Source organism: Rhinolophus sinicus, linkage group LG07 (genome assembly GCF_036562045.2).
Source record: "Rhinolophus sinicus isolate RSC01 linkage group LG07, ASM3656204v1, whole genome shotgun sequence".
Taxonomy (NCBI): Eukaryota; Metazoa; Chordata; class Mammalia; order Chiroptera; family Rhinolophidae; genus Rhinolophus; species Rhinolophus sinicus.
The window spans coordinates 27,695,618-27,720,148 of NC_133757.1; the positions used below are offsets into that span (position 1 = coordinate 27,695,618).

General features: G+C 37.3%; 1 protein-coding gene across 1 annotated transcript; it reads left to right on the forward strand.

The window, feature by feature from the left end:
- The first annotated feature begins 1,420 nt into the window (after positions 1 to 1,420).
- On the forward strand, positions 1,421 to 22,621 carry LOC109443873 (cytochrome P450 2C21). The gene is made up of 9 exons (XM_019724705.2): positions 1,421 to 1,665; positions 4,055 to 4,217; positions 5,623 to 5,772; positions 8,269 to 8,429; positions 10,958 to 11,134; positions 12,254 to 12,395; positions 18,930 to 19,117; positions 19,977 to 20,118; positions 22,239 to 22,621. The coding sequence occupies exons 1-9, from the start codon at positions 1,498 to 1,500 to the stop codon at positions 22,418 to 22,420; spliced, it is 1,473 nt and encodes a 490-aa protein (XP_019580264.2). The 5' UTR covers positions 1,421 to 1,497; the 3' UTR covers positions 22,421 to 22,621.
- Positions 22,622 to 24,531: the final 1,910 nt, after the last annotated feature.

The following is a 24,531-nucleotide window of genomic DNA, read 5'->3' on the forward strand; positions in this document are numbered from 1 at the left end:
AACCACTGGGAGTCCTGTGTTGGGCTCCATATCTGCATGACTCCTAGATATGACTCCTAGATACTCCTAGATATAAGTCCTAAGTGGGGGACTTCTTTCCCTCCAGGCTGCTGTTGTATTGACACTCATTTCTTCTTTTCTTAAATTATAATTAGCATACATGATGCATTAGATGTCCTGGATTCAAATTCCAGTCCTATTCTTTATTAACTGGGAAGAGAGGTATCTGAATCTTTTCAAAATAACTCAGCCTCAACTTTTCTATTATAAAGCAGTTTTTGAAGTTCTTTGAGTGAGCTAACAGGGTGGAAAATATCTGGCACAGTAGAGCCACTAAAATATTTCTTCATTGCCTCTCCTGGTGTTGGTAATGTTTGTTGTATATCGTAGCTATATTATTAAATTAGGCTACTTAATATTCAAAAACCCCTATTTATTTTCGATAAATTTATGCAAAATAAATGTTATTGATGTACTTGCTAGCAATGAAGAACCTTCTAGAACTATTGTGTATACACTTAACTTTGTTGTTTTCATCATTGTTATTTTGTACTTAATTTTTAATACACAGAATTCACTTTTAGTCTTCATATGTATTTGGTCCATAGTGGTTATTGGGCAGTGTATTCAGGAGGTGAATCTTTTATTTTTATTTTATTATTTTTTAAATAATTTTTAAATTTTTTCAGTTACAGTTGACATGCAATATTATACTAGTTTCAGGTGTACAACACAGTGATTAGAGATTTATAATTTACAAAGTGATCACCCTGATAAATCTCGTACTTATCTGACACCATACATAGTTATTACAATACTGTTGGCTGTATTCCCTGTGCTATGCTTTACATCCCATGACTATTTTATAACTACCAATTTGTATATTTTAATCCCTTCCCCTTTTTTGCCCCCCCATGCCTCTTCCATCTGGCCACCATAAATATGTTCTCTGTATTTATGAATTTGTTTCTGTTTTGTTTATTTTGTTCTTTAGATTCCACATATAAGTGAAATCATATGAAGTGAGTTATTTTTCAGTTATGATTTCCACTGAAAACTTAGATATTTATCAATACTAAGGTGACTATTTTTAAAATTAAATGTATTGGGGTAACATTGGTTAATAACATTATATAAATTTCAGGTGTACAACTTTATAATATGCTATCTGTATACTCTATTGTGTGGTCACCACCCAAAGTCTAGTCTCTTTCTGTCACCATATATTTGACCCCCTTTACCCTCTTCACCCTCTCTTCACCCCCCTTCCCCTCTGGTAATCACCATTCTGTTGTTGATATCTGATTTTGTTTTTCGTTCTTTTATATTTTGTTTGTTTTGGTGTTAATCTCTACCAGTATCACAAAGTACACTGAAGATAGAACAGTATTTATCCAAAAGTTCAAAGGCTTAGTACATGTTTGGTGATCAGGTTGTACTCATTTATAAAATCATTGGATTAAAAAGCTTTCAACAGCTTTTACACAGAGTACATCAATGGATCTCTTCACAGTCCTAATAATTTGTCTGTCTTGCTTGATTCTCCTTTTTCTGTGGAACCAACGCTATGCCAAAGGGAGGCTGCCACCTGGCCCCACTCCTCTCCCAATCATTGGAAATATTCTACAGATAAATATTAAGAACATCCCCAAATCCTTAAGCAAGGTAAAGTATGATTAATTTTCTTCCAATTGTTGGCAATAAGTAGCTAAGACAGCCCTATAGCTAAATAAAATATGGTGCCAGACACTATGTTTTAAAGAAGTGGTCTTAAAAGGAAGTGTCCATTGGCTACCTAGACATGAATTTAAATGGTGTACAGCTGGAAGGCTGGCAGAAGAGAATGAGATCTATGAGATGATTGTTGAAATTGCTAAAAGTGGCATTTCCTGTCCACATTGTGATCTAGGTCCCCTTTTTAGTAATTACCTTTTGGTGAACTCTAATGGTAATGAAACTGCTTTTAATTTCTTAAAATTTACTGATTACAGAGTTACAACACTAAAATTTTCCTAAAAGTACACATTGATGTGAAGTCGAGGAAATAACTAAATGTTCAGAAACTTTCACAGTTTCTATTATATGTGCTTAATGAATGAGTGAATAAGTGCTCTGCTCTTAGCTATTTATACAACAATAGCTCTTTAAATCTGGACAGGATTGTCTGAAATTTGTCTTCCCTGAGATGGCTAGTTATCAGACAACGGCCCCTGGAAGCTCCTTGTGTTTTCGCTCTGGATTCAAAAAGATTGTGTCAGCATCCCAGTGCATCCACTTGTTAATTCACAGTTTGGGGCAAGTTTTAAAAATATCTCTGAGCTTTAACTTCCATTTCTTTAAAAAGTGAATAATAATTATTTTACACAAGGTATTAGTATATCATGTATTCTACAAGTTGTTGAATGCCTACTCGGGGTTAGGCACTATATTAGACGCTGGGGATTTTCAATGTTGAATGAAAAAAGACCATAGCATTATGGAATTTACAATCTAGAGGGTAGGCATGTAGTTGTGAAATAATCATACAAATAAGTGTATGATTACAAGCCGTGTATCAGGGATATAGTAGAAAGAGGCCATATAGCTTGGAGGACCAGGGGTGGGAGGAACAGTCAGCCAAGGGTTCTCTGAGGAAGTGAAGTTGGAGCTGCGATCTAAAGAATGATTACGCATTAGCCAGACAAAGAACAGATGAAAGTTTGTTCCAGACTTTTTCACACGGGAGGAGAATTACTGGTTGGAGTATCTGAAAAAGGACCAATTTGGTTGTAACCCAGAGAATAAGTAAAAACACGGTGTGAGATGAGATTGAAGAGGTAAACAGGGGCCAGAGTATGTAGGTCTTACAAGGATTTTAAGGATATTGGTCTTTAGCATGAGAGCTATGTGATGCCATAAAGTGCTTAAAGGACTGTCATGGTAACATTTGCCTGTGACAAGATCATTCTGGTTGCTTTATGGAGAATGAATTGTCAAGTAGCAGAAGGACTCCAACATTGGACGTGATAAAAGAGTATGAGTCCTATATCATATAGTAAACTGAATAAGCTACCGTGAGAGAACGACTCCAATAATACAATGGCTTAGAGAAGATAGGAGTTTATTTCTATGTCACATAATGATAGAGAGATGAGTGCTGGTGGGCTGCCTCTGTTCCATGAGATCTCTCAGAGAACCAGTCTTTCTCGGTCTCGTAGTTTACCATCCTGTGTCCCTAGGCTAGTGTTCTCATTTGCATGGTCCCGGTAGGGCCATCTCCATGCTATCATTTCAACCCATGGGTAGGGGGAGAAATGGAGAGCATGCTGTGACCATTTATGCAACAGTGTAGGATTTGCACACATCACTTCTGCTGACATCAGTTCGTGGAAACTTATTCACATGGTCAAATAAGGAAGCAGGGAAATGTCCATGACTACGCTGCCATGTCTTTATGTATTATTAAAATGTAGAGGTCTCTGGTACTGAAAGAACATGTAGAGAATGGATGATGAGGGATGATTATTAGTCTACGCATGTGGCAAGATGGAGGAACTTCCCTTAAACAGGAAGAGAAACATATCATTTATTGTACCTGTAGGAAGGAAGGAGAAATTTGGAGCAATTACAGGTTTGGCAGAAAAGAAGTTAATAAAATAATATGCATAACATTTATGATTCAGACCCTGTCACACAGGAGGAGCTGGATAAAGGATAACTATTGATGGTGATAATAGTAGCAATGTTACTACTAATATAATGATAATTACCATTTAAGTAAAGTGATTTATTATTAGATTACTGGGTCTAGAAGCTGAATTAAAAAAATGTTTTTTATTCAATGACTTGTATTTTCTTATTTTTTCCAAAATGCGTACTTTTTTCTTTTTAAAAAAATTTAAGGATAGTTGGTATACAGTATTACATTAGTTATATTAGTTTCAGGTGGAAATCTTTTATAACGGCTGAAAGAGTATTAAAATGTCTTTTGGTAAGATTAAAAATATTTTCCTCACTTGTCTACATTTTTAGTTTTGAAATTCTCACTAATCTGTATCTTCTGTTCCATTGCTAGCTAGCAGAAGAGTATGGCCCTGTGTTCACCGTGTATTTTGGCATGAACCCCACTGTGGTGCTGTATGGATATGAAGCAGTGAAGGAAGCCTTGATTGATCGGAGTGAGGAGTTTTCTGGCAGAGGCAGTTTTCCAGTGATAGACAAAATCTTCCAGGGATCAGGTATGCTTCAATTTGGGGGATGTGTGTGTGTAGATTTGTAAGTTGCAAAGATTCTAAATAGGCTAAGGAATTGAGAAATTATGAACATTTAGAGAAATTTATGAAAATATCATAATGATGACATTTTTCTATACAGGATCATTAATCCATATTTAAAATTATGAAGGTAACACAATGTCTCCGTGAAACATTAAATCCAATGAGACCAAACCAACTAACCATTAATGTTCTATGAATCTGTGACTAAGTCATGTACATTTTAAATCACAGCCTGTAAAGATAATGAGAAAGAGAGAAAAGAGGGGAGAGGAAATTGACTAAATGATCCTGTTCACCAAATATTTTGTTTTATGTCCTGAGTCATGGTTGCCAAAAGCTATTTTAGGAAGCTTGCATAGTATGCATGGAACCAACGAAAGTTTGGAATATTTCCGACCTTGCCTTCAATTTTCTCTTCTTCCAAAACAGCATTAGAAATATTTGAATTATTCAATAGAATACAGAGCACAAATATGCTCTGAAAAGAGGATTATGGAGAAACACATAGTGAGTATGAATTGGAATTGATATTAGAAAAAGCTTTTTAAGTTAAGTACTTGAACTGTCTTTCATTTGTTTTTGGAACTGGTCTTAAGCTGTCCAGTGCTCTGGATGGTCACTGGGTTCCAGCAAAAAGAGACATGGCCTGAATGCAGTCCTTTCCTCCTATTTTCTCTAAGATATTCCTGGACAATTTCCTAGGAGCATTGTTTTTTCTCCTGATCTCGTCTTGACACTGGAAGTCTGATGTTGAACTTCCTTGGGGTTAAGACCACATTTCATGGAAGAGATTTAATAAATAGAGGGCAAATGTTAAAATGAGAAGGACTATGGCTATGTTCCTTATCTGAGGAATAGATTTTCATGAGCTTCCTTTGCACAAGAGCTGTCTTTCCTTCTGTTGAGAATTGACTCCATTTATTGCTGCTCCTAAAATTTACTTACAATGCACAAAAGTAATCCCTGAAAATTTAACCCATGACTTGGACTCACCATAATTTATTACCTGTGTAATTCAAGAGCAAGCCTTTTCCCTCCATGATCTTCAGTATTCTCATCAGTTAAATGAGGACAAAACATAGAGGTTTAGAGGAGTTAATGGACAAAGAAGAGTTTAGTACTCTGTAAAACCAAGAGTCTAGATGGTAACATTCTGGGCTGGATTAAGAGAGAAGGCAGGTGAACTAGGGCTTAATGGGAATTCCTGAGGCTGGCCCAGCCTATTTTTACATCTCTGCATAAGTGTCATTATTATTTCCTCAGATAAAGACTCTTGGCTATAATTCATGGCAATGGAAGTTATTCTTCTCTCTCTCTCTCTCTCTCTCTCTCTCTCTCTCTCTTTTTTTTTTTTTTGGCCTAATAGGAATTGTTTTCAGCAATGGAGAAGTATGGAAGCAAACCCGGCGTTTCTCCCTCATGGTTTTGCGGAATATGGGAATGGGAAAGAAGAGTATTGAAGACAGAATTCAAGAGGAAGCCTTGTGTCTGGTGGAAGCATTAAGAAAAACCAATGGTATGTATTTCTTTATGTAATTAATGGTCATAGTTTGGCTAGACTACATGCTACTACAAAAAGACTACAGAGAGATATGTACAATAAAAGTTTACTTTTTGCTCACATAACAGCAGTAAGAGGTAAAGTTAATTATATTTCAGTAAAACTGAAAAAAAAAAAAAAAAGCATTGGTGGGTCAGTGGTAGAATTCATGCCAAAACCTTCTCCATGCATAGGGCAGCATTACAGCTCACATAGAGTGTAGGTATGAAAGGAGTCAGCTGCGGTAGCATAAATCTACACAGTGTGTATACGTGTGGGCACATGTGGGGCTAGGAGAGGGTATAGAAGAGAAAGGAGTGGGCAGGAGACTTGGCAGGAAAGGAGTAAGATCAGGATCATGAGATACATGTGGTTTTTAACCTCAATATTTAAATATTTTTCATGAACATTATTAACTAAATAATACTATATTCTATATCTTGAATTGCCATCATGTTTTTAAACCAGTGTTATATTACTGTCCAGATGGGTTGTTTCCCTTTTCTTTTGCTAATATTAAAAATGCAATTATTGTGCTCGCTTCAGCAGCACATATACTAAAAATGCAATTATTACAAATATTTGCATAATTCTGATTTCTTCCTTAGAATAAATTTCTGGAAATGGTGGTAGAGTATCAATGGACATTGTTTGGACTTTTGACACATATTATCTAGGAATGGAAGGGAGACCTAGAAAAAGAAGGGATAAGAGCATGAGGCTTACACTGCATATGTTGTTCTGTAACCTTATGTTTAAATTTAATATATTAAATAGTTTCAGTTTAATATTAAATGCTTTTTAAAGCACATTATTAATGGATTAGTACAATATTCCATTATTTTGGATGTACCATAGTTTATTTAACCAGTCTTTTAATTTTGGCCAGAAAACTGTTCAGTTCTTTGTTGCTATTAATATGAAAACAATGCAATCCATATTAATCATTGCCTATTTCTGACTACTTTCTTAGAATAAAATTTTGGAAATGGAATTAGTAAGTCAACGAATGTTGGGTTTCGATACATATTATCTGGGGAATTATTTGGTGCACTTAATTTATATTTCAAGCAGAATTTATTATTAACTGATTCATTTTTTTTCTCATAGTGAATATGACCTTCTCTCAGTTTCCTGACCTTTGATCACCCAGACTGTATGATTCCACCTAGCTATGGGGACCACACAGTCTCAGGGTAGCCCATTTCATCACTAGATAACTATAACTGTTGGAATTTTCGTTCACATGTTGAGTAGAGCCTTTTTTCCTTGTAACTTTTACTTTTTGATCCCTGCTAAGTGTTTGCTTTTGGAGTTGTACTGTTTTGGAAGTTCCCACACAAGAGGCAGGATGGACCACCCACTCAAAATTTTGTTTAGATGTTGAGACTGAAGGTGCCATGCACATCTCAATACTATATGAAAAGGTTTATTACTGACATAATGAGGCTTTCTGTGGAGGCTAGGGTGGCTCCAAAAATGGCTTGACAGGGTAGGGAACGGATACTGGCTTGAGGTTTTTATGGTGGTTAAAGGGGTTTGGGGTGGAGATGAGGGTTCTGTGTGCTGGCCAGGGTTTGTGTGGTTTAAACACTGTACTTGTGCCCAACGAGGGAACAATTGACCTTTTTTATCAGTTTGTCCAGATGTGAGTAGAGGAAGAAAAGGAAGGCTTAAAAGCTGTCAGCAGCCAAACACCAAAATATGGAGTGATACTCTTTATTATATATAGAAAGCTATTTCCAATGCTATAACATTTTTTCAAATATCTGAATGCAATTCCAATTTTTCTCATTATTCTCTCTTCTATAAGAAAAGTATATCCAACTTTTTAAAACTGTGTTTTGTGAAATGTGATTTCAAGTTTCCTCAGTCTCTTGATTTTCTTATTAGGTCACTCAGTTTCTTATGGGCATCATGAAGAAGTATTCACACGGAGAGCTAAATTTTACACTTTTAAAGATATTTTTTAATGACCTCCCTCTTGTAAATTACCTTGTGGCTTTTATTTGGAGAATATTGTAAGTGGGAGAATACTTGGGGGAAAATTAATAAATAAGTTTGACTGGATTACACAGTTTTGTTTTGGGAAAGACAATACATTTTATTTTAGGCCTGTTGAGTTTATAGTGATGATGGCATGCCCAGGTAGCTCCTATACTTAATTAATCTTAGAAGTCAATCTTCTCAGTTATTTTAAACAGTCAACTTAAGATGTATATTAAAATTCTGTTTTAACTTTTATTTGTTTTTCTAAATTTTTTAAAAATTTTTATTGGGGAATATGGGGGAACAGTGTGTTTTTTCTAGGGCCCATCAGCTTCAAGTCATTGTTCTTCAATCTAGTTGTGGAGGGCGCAGCTCACTGGTCCATGTGGGAATCGAACTGGCAACCCTGTTGCCAAGAGCATGCGCTCTAACCAACTGAGCCATCCGGCCACCCCTCTAACTTTTAACTTATATTGTTTTTAGCATCTCCCTGTGATCCATCTTTCCTTCTGTCCTGTGTTCCCTGCAATGTGATCTGCTCCATTATATTCCAGAATCGTTTTGATTACAGTGATGAGAAATTGTCAACCTTGCTAAAGTATTTTCATGAAAACTTCAACATTGTAAGCGCCCTCTCGACACAGGTAAAGTCAAAGTTCTCTTTAAATGGAAAATAATTTTCTAATCTATTCCTCATGCCTACCCCATCCCTTTACCCTATTTTAAAATTGCTAAAGTAATGTTTATCAAATTATCATTTGAAACCACTTAGTGAGTTATCAATCAATTTAATGTATTGAAATAAATTTAAAACATGAAATATAGTAATAGAAAGAAAAATATTATAGTGCATGAAAAATATAATAAGGTATTTTTTGAGAAACTTTTTTTTCTCTGAGTTTTATATCTATAGATGAAGAGGGTGGTAGTGTAAAATATATTTCTTACTATACTATACTGTCAGAAAAATGTTAGTAACCTATGATATACAATCATTTACATCTAAAATTCTTTGTCGATCATAAGGTCATAATGTGTTCCACTTGGGAAGGACCCTGGAGAACAAACAATCAACTCCTCATTTTTTGGAACAAGAAACTATCACCAGAGCTATTATGCATATTTCCAAAGTAGCCTAGCCAAGACAAGAAATGAGCTAGACCTAGAATATAGATTTCTCGATTCTCTATCTAGTTTGATACAAGCTACCAACCTGAATAAATTACTTGAGTGCCTACCAAGTGCTGTTAAGTCATGAAGGTATTGTCTAAAGCAGAGTCAGTAAATTCTAGGGTTGGGAATGGCCAGATGAAGCAGGGCAATGTACACATTCTTGAGGGTGTAAAGTGCCTCAGGAAAAATAAGCTACCTCGTGGTGCCCTGGGCTTTTTGTAGATCTATTCCAGGCCCAGGACTGGTAGCAGCTGTCCTTGGTTTGCAGTGTGGCCTCTCCCACATGCCTCCAGGTGATCACAGGCAGTGACCAAACATGGATGCTTTGTAGATCCTACCAGGTCGTCCCAGGCAAATCATAGGCAGTGGCCTGTACTGGAGCCCCTCCCAAGAGGCCTCAGACCAACATACCCAGAGGTCAGCTTCAGAGCACAGCAGAGCACCATACAATTAGCCCCACAAGTGACACACCCAAAGGTCAAGGTCAGTAGGCACCGGAGCCCATTGGGGCAAATCCCGCTCCACAGGGTAAGCCTCCTCCACAGCAGCCCATAAGCTGTGGAAGTTGCCAAACTCGACAGCCAATCAGCCTGAGGGTCAATCACACCTGATGTGCAATAGCAATTAAGGTTCAACTACAAAAGGAAGACACACACAACCCATATGAGGGACACTCCTGGAGCACCCAGTGTAGGTGGCCAGGGATCCTGTGCCACTGGGCCCCACAGGGCATCTACTATATATGGCCACCTAGCCAAGACTTGGGGACATAGCAGCCCTTCCTAACACATAGAAACAAACACAGAGAGGCAGCCCAAGGGAGGAAACAAAGAAATATCTCCCAAATGAAAGAATAGGAGAAAACTCCAGAAAAATAACTAAACAAAATGGAGGCAAACAACCTACCAGATACAGAGTTCAACACAATGGTTATAAGGATGCTCAAGGAACTTAGTGAGAACTTCAACAAAGAGATAGGAAACCTAAAAAGGACATAGAAACCATAAAAAAGAACCAGTCAGAAGTGAGGAATACAATAACTGAAACATAGAATGCCCTAGAAGGAATCACTAGCAGACTAAATGAAGCAGAGGATCAAAATGATTTGGAAGAAGAGGTAGCAGAAAACACCCAATCAGAACAACAAAAAGAAAAAAGAATCCAAAAAAGTAAGGAAAGTTTAAGAGGCCTCTGGTACAAGATCAAGCATAACAACATTTGCATCATAGGGGTACCAGAAGGAGAGAGAGAGCAAGGCATTGAGAACATATTTGAAGAAATAATGACTGAAAACTTCCCTAACCTAGAGAAGGAAATAGACATTGAAGCCCAGGAAGCACATAGAGTCCCAAACAAGATGAACCCAAAGAAGCCCGTGTCAAGACACATCATAATTAAAATGCCAATAAAAAAGACAGCCTACTGAATGCAAGAAGATATTCACCAATGATACATCTGATAACAGGTTAATATCCAAAATTTATAAAGAACTTATTCAACTCAACACCAAAAACACAATCCAATTCAAAATGGAGCAGAGGACCTGAATAGACATTTCTCCAAAGAGAACATACAGATGGCCATAGACATATGAAAAGATGCTCAATGATATCATAAACTTGTCACCAGTACATAAATTTCTTGTACATTGTATCTGTTCTTGTGTTTCGTAATTATTTGTTACATAGATTTTCTTGTACCATTATACGTTAAAAAATAAATGCTAAAATTCCTTTATAATACCCAAAACAAGTACATAAATGTAAACAAACAAAAATTTGAATTGAAAACTTAAAAGAGTTTTATCCCTGAAAATTTGGGCCAAAAACGTGGGTGCATATTATACATGGGAGCACATTATATACGGTAAAATACTGTATGTTCTAGTGCAGGAAGCATGTTTTATTCATCTTTATCCACTCAGCATATAGCAAAGTGTCTGATATAGACCTGTAATAATTTGGTGAGTGGATTAATGAATGATTCTTTACTCTTTCAGCTCTACAATGCTTTCCCTTTTGTAATGCGTTATCTCCCAGGAAGTCATAATGATTTACTTAAAAACGTTGCTGAACAACAAAATTTTATTATGGAGAAAGTGAAAGAACACCAAGATTCCCTGGATTTCAATAACCCTCGAGACTTCATTGACTACTTCCTGATTAAAATGGAAAAGGTATAAATGACCCTGACCTGCTACTTCATCTTTGTGGGTGATGTGATTCATGGATTGGCTTTGATCTTCCCAGTAAAACTGGGATAGTAAAACAAATGCTACCTCCTAAGGATGTATTAATTGCTGGTGCACACCATATTGGGTGTCTTGAGATACTTCTAAGTTCTCACTAAAAACAATTTAGAAGGTTTTATATTTACCATGTTAGAGCTGGTTCTTTATTTAGGAGCAGATTGAAGCACACACACAACCAAGCATGTACACAGGGAATGTTAATGATAAAAAAAACATATTCTCATTCATAAAATGAGTTCCGTGAATGGAAGATGTAACCTATGAGGGAACACAAGAATGGATAGAAATCTAGAAAGACTTACCTTTGGAAATAAACTAGAAATCTTCTCAGATGAGGTAGAGGAAAATCTAAGTCTAGGGAATGATAACTGCAGTGATCAAGTGTGCTCTCTCATGGGGGTGGGGGTGGGGGGTGGGGGGAGATGAGGGTAAGGGAGATCGAATATATGGTGATGGAAGGAGAACTGACTCTGGGTGATGAACACACAATGGGATTTATAGATGATGTAATACAGAATTGTACACCTGAAATCTATGTAATTTTACTAACAATTGTCACCCCAATAAATTTAATAAAATAAAATTTAAAAAAAAAAAAGGGATCTTGATTGTAACTGAGGAACTGTTCTGGGTGTAGTGACTGATGACATTGGGAATAGTGATGCCATTTAGGGGTGGAGGCTTGAATGAGAAATTTAGACATGATAAAATAGACAATAGATGCTGGAGATGGCAGTGAGTAGCGGTGATGACTTGATAAAAATTACATCTGAGAGAATTGTGGAAGAACTGACTGGCTCTTGTGGGTAAGAAAGTGAGGAATCACAAAGGACTTATTGGAAGTTTGTAACTCTGAACTTATTTTAACTATTTGAAGGAATCCTAACAACTCATCTAACTTTACCTTCAGCGATAGCCCTCTCGAATGTCTGCCTTAATTTGCCAAATAAGCAAATTAAGCAAATAATGATGTTATATTGAGTTATTTTACGTTATCTTTAAGGCTCTTTTATTTATCAAGTAATTCTAACTTATCATTGCTAGGAAAAGCACAATAAACAGTCTGAATTTACCATGCACAACTTGATCAGTACCGTATGGGATGTGTTTTCTGCTGGGACAGAGACAACGAGCATCACGCTGAAATATGCTCTCCTGCTCCTGCTGAAGCACCCGGAGGTCACAGGTATGATCACAGAGGGTGGGCAGAATGAAATTCCAGGTAGAAATTGGCAGGTAACACTGATGAGTATCCGTTCTTCACCTGCCTAAACAATGTACAAGAAAATTGTAAATTGTAGAGTGTCCTTGATTTGCATCAGGACATGTGAAGTAAGCAGAGTTATCTTAAGATCTGGAAAGAATTAGCCTTCCTCATTCTCTAAAAAGATATCACTTGATATACCCTTTCATGTCCAGATAAGTATATTTTCATCAAAGGATACTTCTATTCAAATGAGTTTGCGATCTAAAGATTGACTCAACAAAATTACAATCTTTCTCTACCAAAGGGACTTATTTTCTAAATGAAAAAAAAAAAATGAAAAATTCTTTTCAATTATACCCTTTTGAAGAAACAGGTTTTTCCTCACAAACATGATTTCTCTTGCAACTGCAACTTTTCCGTTTTTCCTCCTCTTTTTTATTGAATCATCATCAAAGAGGATTATTTCCTTCACCACTATATCATGTTTTGGCACATTAAGGCACTTTTAGTACAATTGAATCTCATAAATCTTATCAGCATGACATCAGCACCAGATCTTTCTACTCTGTTTAAACTTCTGCTCTCCCACAGCAAGTGAGATGCTTTCCAAATGGTGTCATTTAGAAACTTAGCCTCCAATTCCTTTGCCTGTGCTCATTGTGGGATATGATGGTGATATATTTCTTTCATGTGACACAGACTCTTTTAGCCAAATAGCTTCACTAACTCTTATAAGACCTATATTGATTATGACTATAAATAGTATATGCCATTTTTCTCCAACCCTTTACATCTTGTATATGTTGCAAAAACACTTCTTGTGTCATATTTCCCCATTGCTTCCATTTCCAGTTCCCATTTGGGATTTTTCTTGCATCATGTCCATTTATATTTTCCTTTTCTTCCCATCTTCATCTCTCACTGTGCCATTCTACTAAGCATCTGATTTATAAACAGTTCCTAACCACTTTATATAATCACTTGTTTCTAGACAAAAGTCTAGCATCTCAACCTGAGAAGGTGAAGTTTAAATCTTCTCTAAAATTCCTAACCTTTTCTTCTTTAGAACTCTTAAGCCATAGAATTTTTATATGCTCCATTACAAAGACACATTCTTCTGGCTGTAGTTGAATACCATTTGACTAAAGTGGTAATGTGGTGTTGGAGTAGTAGCTGTGTGACCTCAGACTCATGATTACCTCTTTCCAGATATGCTGGTGCTTCATCTGTTTAAGGGAGATGACAATACTTCCTAACATTCATAGAGTCTTTCCCTCATAAGAAAAAGTTAATAAGCATTTGTTTTAACTAATAGATAGTCCTACTTAAATTATGTATCATTAACTTGATATACTTTGTAGGTAAAAGAAAAATATAATTCACTAATACAAATTACTTTCAGTCTTGTTCAATTTCTGAGATTGTGGGTTTGGAAATGAGAAAAACCACATAATACCTGATGTCCTTAAGAAATATATTTACTTTTCTGGATCTGTTTCCTCATTTTTAAAATTTTTTTTATTAGTTTCAGGTGCACAAAACAAAGTAATACTTAGACGTTTATCATTTATATCCCTCACACTGTGTCAACCCCCCTCCCCCCATCTACTATCCCTCTGACATCGCACACAGCCATTACATTTCCACTGTCTCTATTCCTAATGCTGTACTCCACTTCTTGTAACTACACACACACACACACACACGACCTTGTAGTTGACATTTATTATTGTTCAGCTTCAGCTTCAGGTGTACAGTGCAGTGATCAGGCATCTACATCATCCTTGAAGTGGTCTCCCTAATGAGACAAGTGTCCATTGATACCCTACAAAATCTTTACAACATTATTGATTATATTCCCCAAATTAACTTTTGTAACCCCATGGCAATCTTGTGGTTACCAACTGTGCTTTCCAATCCCCTCACCTTGTCCCTTATCCCCACCGCCCCCCATCTAGCAACCCTCAGTTTTTCCTTTATGTCACTGAAACTGTTTCTGACTAGTTCATTCACTTATTCTCTTCTTTAGATTCCACATATAAGTGAGATCATATGGTATTTGTCTTTCTCTGTCTGACTTATTTCACTTAACATAATGTTCGCTAGGTCCATCCATGTTGTTGCAAATGGTAAGATTTCATTCTTCTTTATGGCTGTGTAATACTCCATTGTATATATGTACCACAGTTTCTTAATCCAGTTGTCTACCGATGGGCATTTTGGTTGTTTCCATGTCTTGGCTATTGTGTATATGCTGGAATAAACATAGGAGTGCATAAATTTTTTTAAATTAGAGTTTTGGATTTCTCCGGCTAGATACCTAGGAGTGGAATTGCTGGATCATAGGGTAGTTCCATTTTCATATTTTTGAGATACCTCCATACTGTTTTCCATAGTGGCTGCACCAATCTGCAATCCCGACAACAGTGCACAAGGGTTCCTTTTCTCCACATCTTCGCCAGCACTTGTTTGTTGATTTATTGATGATAGCCATTTTGACTGGGGTGAGGTCGTATCTCATTGTGGTTTTTATTTGCATTTCTCTGATGGTTAGTGAGGTTGAGCATTTTTTTCATATGTCTGTTTGCCATCTGTATGTCCTTTTTAGAAAAATGTCTCTTCATGTCCTCTGCCCATTTTTTAATTGGGTTGTTTGTTTTTTTTGAGTTGAGTTGAGTGAGTTTTTTTATAAATTTGGGATATTAATCCCGTATCGGATATATCATTGGCAAATATCTTTTCCCATTCAGTAGGATCCTTTTTGGTTTATTGATGGTTTCCTTTGCTGTGAAAAAACTTTTTAGTTTGATGTAATCCCACACGTTTATTTTTTCTTTTACTTCCCTTGCATGAGGGGATATATCAGTAAAAATCTTATTCCAGGTAATGTCTGTAAAGCTTCTTCCTATATTTTCTTCTAGGAATTTTATGGTTTCAGATCTTACCTTTAAGATTTTAAGTCATTTTGAATTTATTTTTGTATATGGTGTAAGGAGGTGGTCCAGTTTCATTTTTTTGCATGTGTCCATGTTTCTTCATTTTTAAGATACATAAAATAATACCCAACACATTGAGCTATTTTGAGGAATTATAAAGTTATATAATAAATAATACAGCATGCCTGTTGAATTTTGCTTTCTAAATAAATGTTAACTTAGTTCTTGTTCCTATGTGCTGAGTCAGCTAAACATCTTATTTAATTGCTCTATTTATTAAGCATTTACTGGATAGCTCTTGCCCTCTTGGAACATACATATTTAAAACAAAAACTGGCATATAAAAAGGGGTTAAACTACATGGTTTGTAGAGAGCATTCAAGATCCTAGACCCCTAAGTCTATCAAACAAAAGTACACAAAACATAGAATCAGTGTTGACAAATGAATTTCATGGTACAATTGTGTTTTATGTATATATATATATTTAAGTCTCTAATGAAATTCCAATTTGCCTGGGAAACTGAAATTCTGTTTGTTTTTATCCCTTATGGAAGTAGTTATATGTAATTTTCCCTTTTCCCCATCTCCCACCACTATGTAACTATAATTAAGAAGATCATTTCAGAGCCCAGGTCAAGATGGCAGAGTAGGTAAATACTGTGCTTGCTTCTTCTCACAACCACATCAAAATTATAACTAAACTACAGAACAACCATCATTGAAAATTGCCTGAAGTCTAGGTGAATGGAAGTCCTGCAACTAAGGACATACAGAAGAAGCGACCTCAAGACTGGTAAGAAGGACAGAGACACAGAATGGGCTGGTCCCACAGCCACATGTGGTGGTTAAAAATTGGGAGGGGAAGTGTTGGGGCACACCCAAGCCACTTCCACTGCCTTTACCACTTAAACGGCCTGTCTTGGTTCATGCGGTGGACTTTCCTGAAATCTCTCAAGGGTTTTCAAAACCCAAACAAGCAGAATCTGGCTTCAACATGTCCCGTACCACTTGCTGAGCAGCCACAAGCCTGGCACTAGCAGCAGCCAGCCTCAGTTCACAGCTTAACCTCTCAAGGCACCTCCAAGCCCAGTGAAGTTGGCAGCCACCTGTGGATTGCTTTGTAGCTGATGCTAGGTGGGCCCCAGCAGAGCACGGGCTGCAGCTGAACTTGGCCTGCAGTGGGGCCCCTCCCAGAGGGCCCCGGGAGTAGCACATCAGGTGGCCAGCTTTGGACCAAGCTATAGCACCACCCAGCTGCCTCCAAGAATGACACATCCAAAGGGCAGACTGGGCAGGCACCTGAGCCCTGCTGAAGCAAATCCTGCTCCTTATTGTCAGCCCCTGCACAGCAGCTCCTCCACTGTAGTCACAGGAAGTCCTCAACCAGTGAGCCTGAGGGTCAGTCCCTCCCATTCATGTGCAAACAGCAACCAGGGCTCAACTACAACAGGAGGACACACACAACCCATGCAAGGGACATACCTGGAGCACCTGGCTCAGGTGACTGGGAAGACTATGCCACTGGGCCCCACAAGACACCTACTACATAATACCACTCTACTAAGGCTGGGAGACATAACAGTCCTACCTAATATATAGAAATAAACACAGGGAAGCAGCCAAAATGAGGAGACAGAGAAACATGTCCCAAATAAAATAACAGAACAAAGCTCCAGAAAAAGAACTAAATAAAATGAAAACAAGCAGTCTGCCAGATGCAGACTTCAAAACACTGGCTATACGAATGCGCAATGATCTCAGTGAAAACTTCAACAAAGAGATAGGAAACATGAAAATGGAGCTAGAAAATATTACAAAGAATCACTCAGAAATGAAGAATACTACAACTGAAATGTAGACTACATTAGAGGGAATCAACAGTAGATTAGATGAAGCAGAGGATTAAATCAGTGATTTAGAAGATAAGGTAGCAGAAAATACCCAATCAGAACAGCAAAAAGAAAAAAAGAATCCAAAAAATATGAGGATAGTTTACAGGGCCTCTGGGACAACATCAAGCATACCAACATTCTCATCATAGAGATACCAGAAGGAGAAGAGAAAGAACAAAAAAATGAAAACCTATTAGAAGAAATAATGATAGAAAACTTCCCTAACCTGGCAAAGGAAATAGACATACAAGTCCGGAAAACGAAGAGAGTCCCAAATAAGATGAATCCAAAGAGGCCCACACCAAGACACATCATAATTAAAATGACAAAGGTTAAAGACAAAAAGAAAATCTTAAAAGCAGCAAGAGAAAAGCAGTTAGTTACCTACAAGTGAGCTTTCATAAGACTGTCAGCTGATTTCTCAACAGGAACTTTGCAGATCAGAAGGGATTGGCACATAATATTCAAAGTGATGAAAAGTAAGGACATAAAACCAAGATTACTCTACCCAGCAAAGCTATCATTTAGAACTGAAGGACAGATAAAGAGCTTTCCAGACAAGAAAAAGCTAAAGGAGTTGATCAGCACCAAACCAGTATTACAAGAAATGTTAGAGGGACTTTTTTAAGAAGGAGAAGGAGAAGAAAAACAATAAAAAATATGAATAGTAAAATGGCAATAACTATATATATATATATATATATATATATATATATATATATATACAATTACTTTTAATATAAGTGGATTAAGTACTCTAATCAAAAGACAGGGTGGCTGAATGGATAAGAAAACAAGACCCTGACATGTGCTGCCTACAAGATACTTCAGATTGAAAGACAAACACAGACTGAAAGTAAAGGGATGGAAAAAAATATTACATGAAAATGGAAACAAACAAAAAAGTGGGGATAGCAATACTCATACCAGACAAAATAGACTTTAAAACAAAGTCTATTTATAACAAGAGCTAAAGAATGACCCAGTAATCCCACTTCTGGGTATTTATCCAAAGACCGAAAACACTACTTAGAAGGGACATGTGCATCCATGTGTTCACTGCATCATTATTTACAGTAGTCAAGATATAGAGGCATCCTGGGTATCCATCAATGGATGAATGGATATAGAAGAGGTGGTGCATATATACAATGGAATATTTCTCAGGCATATAAAAGAATGAAATCTTGCCATCTGCAACAACATGGATGGACCTAGAAGGATTTTACTGAGTGGAGTAAGTCAGACAGAGAAAGACAAATATCATATGATTTCACTTTTATGTGGAATCGAAAGAACAAAATAAACTAACAAACACAAAAGAAATGAACTCATAGATACAGAGAACATATTTATGGTGGCCAGATGGAAGAGGCATTGGGGATTGGGGGAGGCTGAAAAAGGGGAAGGGATTAAGAAGTACAAATTGGTAGTTATAAAATAGTCATGGGATGTAAAACATAGCATAAGGAATGTAGTCAACAATATTGTAATAACTAGGTATGGTGTCAGGTGAGTATGAGATTTATCGCGATGATCACTTCATAAATTATATAAATCTCTAATCACTGTGTTGTACACCTGAAAATATAATAGTGTATGTCAACTGTAATTGAAAAATAATAAAAAAAATCATTTCATGTCATTTCCATTTCACATTAATTCTGACTCCTGCCTTGCCAGCTAAAATCCAGGAAGAGATTGAGCATGTGGTTGGCAGACACCGGAGCCCCTGCATGCAGGACAGGAGCCACATGCCCTACACAGATGCCGTGGTGCACGAGGTCCAGAGATACATAGACCTTGTCCCCAACAGTCTGCCCCATTCGGTGACTCAGGATACTATGTTCAGAGAATATCTTCTACCCAAGGTGAGAAATCCTATGTATTTCATCTATACTCCTCCTTGGGAATCTTAGGTTATCAACTATCACAGTAATAGAATTACAGGTGGCCTAACCGTCTACAAGTATTGCTAATCATAACTCAGGTATCTTGCCTTCTGACCACATGCTCTTTTCCTTCTAGTTTGTTGATACAATTTTATAAATACAATACTGCTTAGATTACCACAGGATTTTCAGTACACTGCCTGTCCATTAGCCCAATCTGCTGTCCACTTCTCTGCTTTCTAGGGTATGTTTTATTAGTCCTGCCACTTAACCAGTAGCCTGTACTCCCTTTGCCTCACCAACTACCTGTTTCACTTATTTGTCAAAATTTTCATGAATAAAATATGAAACAATTCAATTGAAAGAACATAGTAGGAGGAGGGGATACTTACCAGACTCATCCTGATGGGGAAGTAAATGGTTTTCATGAATATGGCCACTCAAGTAGAGTTTTAAGAAGAGCTCATACTTGGTTTCAAAGAGAATGAGTTAGATTTTCAGTGACATCAGCACTTTTAGACAATAGTGCAATTTATTTGTTAAGAACAATGTACTCCAGGGATCTTCCTAAATTTTCTGAAAAGCGAGTGCTGGTGTCAGGTTACAAACTGAAGAGCATGGCCTTGGAATCAGTGAACAGTGCCCTGGACTGGCATTGTATGATTTAAGACTTGTTAAGCTTGGTCATTAATTTCTTTTGTGACATGATGTAAATAAATTCTCCTTTTTATGCCTCAGTCTCCTCATCTATAAAACAAAAGGATTAGATAAGGGACTTTTTTCCCCCGCCCAAGCTCCATTCTTTATAATCCAGTTTATCTGTTTCTCTTTATGTCAGGGCACAACTATATACGTATCTCTGACTTCTCTCCTGCGCGATGACAAAGAGTTTCCCAACCCCGATCAGTTTGATCCTGGCCACTTCCTGGATGAAAAGGGCAACTTTAAGAAGAGTGACTACTTCATGCCTTTTTCAGCAGGCAAGCAAGCTTCATTTTTATCTGTACATCAGGGATCAAATGACATGAGGCAGGGCTTTGCATGGAGGTGACTCTGGTCTGGATAAATTGTCATTTGTAGGAGGCCAGAGGCACCACTCCCAAAGTCCAGGTTCTCCTTGGATTGGAGGCTGCTCCCTGAGTTCTGTCCCATAACCCACTACTGAGATTCCTACGAGCTCCTCCCAGACATCCAGTTCCACGAAGACCTTTCTCACCTGCCCTGGGAAGCCAGTTCACTCAATACACTTCACTGAGGACTGTATGTGTAGCAGATTCATGTTCAAATCCAAGGGTATAAATGTGAACAACAAACAGATTCTCTCTCTAGGAGAGAGGAAGGCAAATTAACAATGAGACTGCAGAGAGACAAATGCTCTCAAGGGGCTGTTGTGGGAGCCCAGACAGGGAAGCTCCTGATTTTTGCCTTTTGAAGTGGGCAGGGGCAGAGGGCAGAGCAGATGGAGGGTAAGGGGAAATTTCTTGTAGGAAGTAGCATTTGAGTATCTTCCTTTAATTTGTCAGGGTCCTGGAAAGAAATAGGTGGTGTACACGAAAAGGTCAATTAAAGAGAGTTTAATAAAAAGGCTGTTTTCAGAGGTATGAGCAGGATTATGGGAAGTAAGAAGGTGTTGTAAAGTACTCAGGGGCTAGCACCAACAGCAAGACGTTACCATCCTCGGTTGGAAGGAACGAGGGAAGGAGGGTATTACTGGAAACCAAAGAGATCTTTAGCAAAGAGGGAGTGGATGCCTCGACAGGAGATGTATCATTAGGTAGAGGAATACAGCCGCTGCCTAAATTGTGGCCTGGCAGGGTGGGATTGAGCAAGTAATACTCTGTGTCAACATCTAATCCTCTAAATCTATTCAGAACTGAGGGGGGAACTAACTTCTGGGTTTATGCATTCCATAGGCATCTCCTTAACACAGAGTAAACATAAAAGACAAACACACACAGAATGGGCTTGGAAGGGTGAAGAAACACAGAATTTTCAGCACCCTCCAAAGGAGAAACAGTGGGAAGAGTACGGGATGAAGCACCTTTCCTATAGAAGTCACTGAAACAGAGTCAAAATTTGGAGATTTGCTCCTGATTAAATATCTAAGAAAATAGGTATCAAGTAACCCTTGGTCTTGTGTTCCCAAGATCATGTGCAATATCCAGAGATGATTGCAAAGCAAGACACTGCTGTACTCCTCCTTGTCTTTCTTCCTGTATTTGGGCCACTGTTACATAATGAGCCTGCTCGAGATTTCCATTTATATCACAGGGCTTGCAGGCTTGCTTTTGTCCTGACTCTGTGGGTACCATTACAAGATCTAAGGCCTTACTTTAAGAGCTTATATTCCAATCTGTGAGACAGATGAATACTATAATTTCATGTGAAGTGTGCTATATTAGAAGCATTAATTTGTGGGTTGTGGAAAAGATAAGGGAGTGAATTACATACCTTAAGCATGTCAAAGAAGTTTCCATACAATAAAAGACACCTGAGCTGGATCTAGAAGGATATGGAGAATATCAGCAGGCAGAGCAGAGGGGAAGACTATTTCATTTGGAGAATGACTTGGAATCTGAGATAACATTTGAAATTGCCAGTCTGTTTGGGATTGATAAATAATTAGTAAAGTTTGTGGCTAGTTTGTGATGTTTCTCTTTATACTGGGCAATGGTACGCCCTTGAAAATTTTTAAAGCAGGGACATGACAAAGTTAAGATTATCCTTTAGAGTCCAGATAAGGAGAAGTAAATCTGCTGTTGAGTCTTGGGTTGGAGGTAGATGGAAAAGTAGACTGTGTGTCTCATGCCAATTGGGATATGTGAAAGAGTGTGTGTGTGTGTAGAAAAATGTCACTGACAAGCTTCAGCAAAGCAAATCCAATGTGGGTGCGTAGAAAAGATTTTTTCATATAGCACGCACACAAAAATATGTGCTGAGGAAAAGAAGAAAGCCAGGTTTCAGTGTAGCTAGAAGAATCCATTGGTTAATTAGTCTTTTATTAATATATTTATTTAATTGTTTCATATTTTTAAAGTCACCCTGTGTGCTAACTCAGAAATAGAATTAAATGAATATTTAATTTATGTGTCATTTTTAGGAAAAAGAGTTTGTGCTGGAGAAGGCCTGGCCCGCATGGAGCTCTTTTTACTACTGACCAACATTTTACAGCATTTTACCTTGAAATCTCTGGTTGATCCGAAGGACATTGACACCACCCCAGTTGCCGTCGGGCTAGGCTCTGTACCACCTGAATATAAACTCTGTTTCATTCCACTCTAAAGAAAGGGGAGGCTACCAGATTGCAGAGCAAGACTCTCTAGACTCATCTGAACGAGCCAGATGCTTTCTGTCCAGTGTGTTAGCTATCATCTACCTCTCCCCTAATGGCAGGAATGACATTCCTCAATGCTGTCTCCTCTAATTTTCGCCATCCTTTAAAAAATAAACCTATAACTCCTCTAGTATGAAACATAAGAAAAAGTCTCTTTTTCAAATTTTTTTTCAATTCCAGTTGATATTATAGTCAATAATATTATAAGAGAAAGTCTCTGTGATCTTGAACTCTGCGAAGATTTTAAAAAAATAGGCCACAACAATCTTGAGAAGTAAGAACAAAGTGGGAGGTATAATGATACCTGACATCAAATTATACTACAAGGCTACAGTAACCAAAACAGCATGATACTGGCGTGAAAACAGACACATAGATCAATAGAACAGAATAGAGAGCCCAGAAATAAATGCATGCTTATATGGTCATTTAATCTACAACAATGGAAGCAAGGATTACTGTGGGGTAAAGACAGTCTTTTCAATAAATTGTGCTGGGAAACCTGGACAGACACATGTGAAAAAATGAAGCTGGACCACCTCCTTATACCATATACAAGAATAAATTCAAAATGGATTAAAGACTTAAATGTAAGATCTGAAACCATAAAATTCCTAGAAGAAAATATAGGAAGAAATTTTATAGACATTACCTGGAGTAAGATTTTTACTGCTCTATCCCCTTGGGCAAGAGAAGTAAGAGAAAAAAATAAACATGTGGGATTACATCAAACTAAAAAGTTTTTTCACAGCAAAGGAAACCATTAATAAAACAAGAAGGGATCCTACTGAATGGGAAAAGATATTTGCCAATGATATATCCGATAAGGGGTTAATATCCCAAATTTATAAAAAACCAACTCAAAAAAAAACAACCCAATTAAAAAGTGGGCAGAGGACATGAAGAAGCATTTTTCTAAAAAGGACATGCAGATGGCAAACAGACATGAAAAAATGCTCAACCTCACTAATCATTAGAGAAATGCAAATAAAAACCACAATGAGATACCACCTCTCCCCAGTCAAAATGGCTATCATCAATAAATCAACAAACAAGTGCTGGCGCGGATGTGGAGAAAAGGGAACGCTTGTGCACTGTTGGTGGGATTGCAGATTGGTGCAGCCACTATGGAAAACAGTATGGAGGTATCTCAAAAATCTGAAAATGGAACTACCTTATGACCTAGCAATTCCACTCCTAGGTATCTATCTGGAGAAATCCAAAACTCTAATTCAAAAAAATTTATGCACCCTTATATTTATTGCAGCACTATACACAATAGCCAAGACATGGAAACAACTGAAATGCCCATTGGTAGACGACTGGATTAAGAAACTGTGGTACATTTATACAATGGAGTATTACGCAGCCATAAAGAAGAATGAAATCTTACTTGCAACAACATGGATGGACCTAGCGAACATTATGTTAAGTGAAATAAGTCAGACAGAGAAAGACAAATACCATATGATTTCACTTATGTGGAATCTAAAGAAAAGAATAAATGAGTGAACTAATCAGAAACAGTTTCAGAGACATAGAGGAAAAACTGAGGGGTGCTAGATGGGAGGGGGTGGGGATAAGGGAGAAGGTGAGGGGATTAGAAAGCACAGTCGGTAACCACAAGATTGCCATGGGGATACAAAAGTCAATTTGGGGAATGTTATCAATGTTGTAAAGATTTTGTAGGGTATCCGATGGACACTTGTCTCATTAGGGAGACCACCTCAGGGATGATGTAGATGCCTGATCACTGCACTGTACACCTGAAGCTGAAGCTGAACAATAATGAATGTCAACTACAATTATATATATATGTATATATATTATATATGTGTATATATATAATATATATATGGATATATATATATATATATAATATATATACACATATATAATATAGAAAACTAGAACTACTTTATGACCCAGGAATTCCACTTCTGGATATTTATCTGGAGAAACCCAAAAAACAAATTCGAAAAGATATATGCACCCCTATGTTCACTGCAGCAGTATTTACAATAGCCAAGATATGGAAGCAACCCAAGTGCCCATCGAT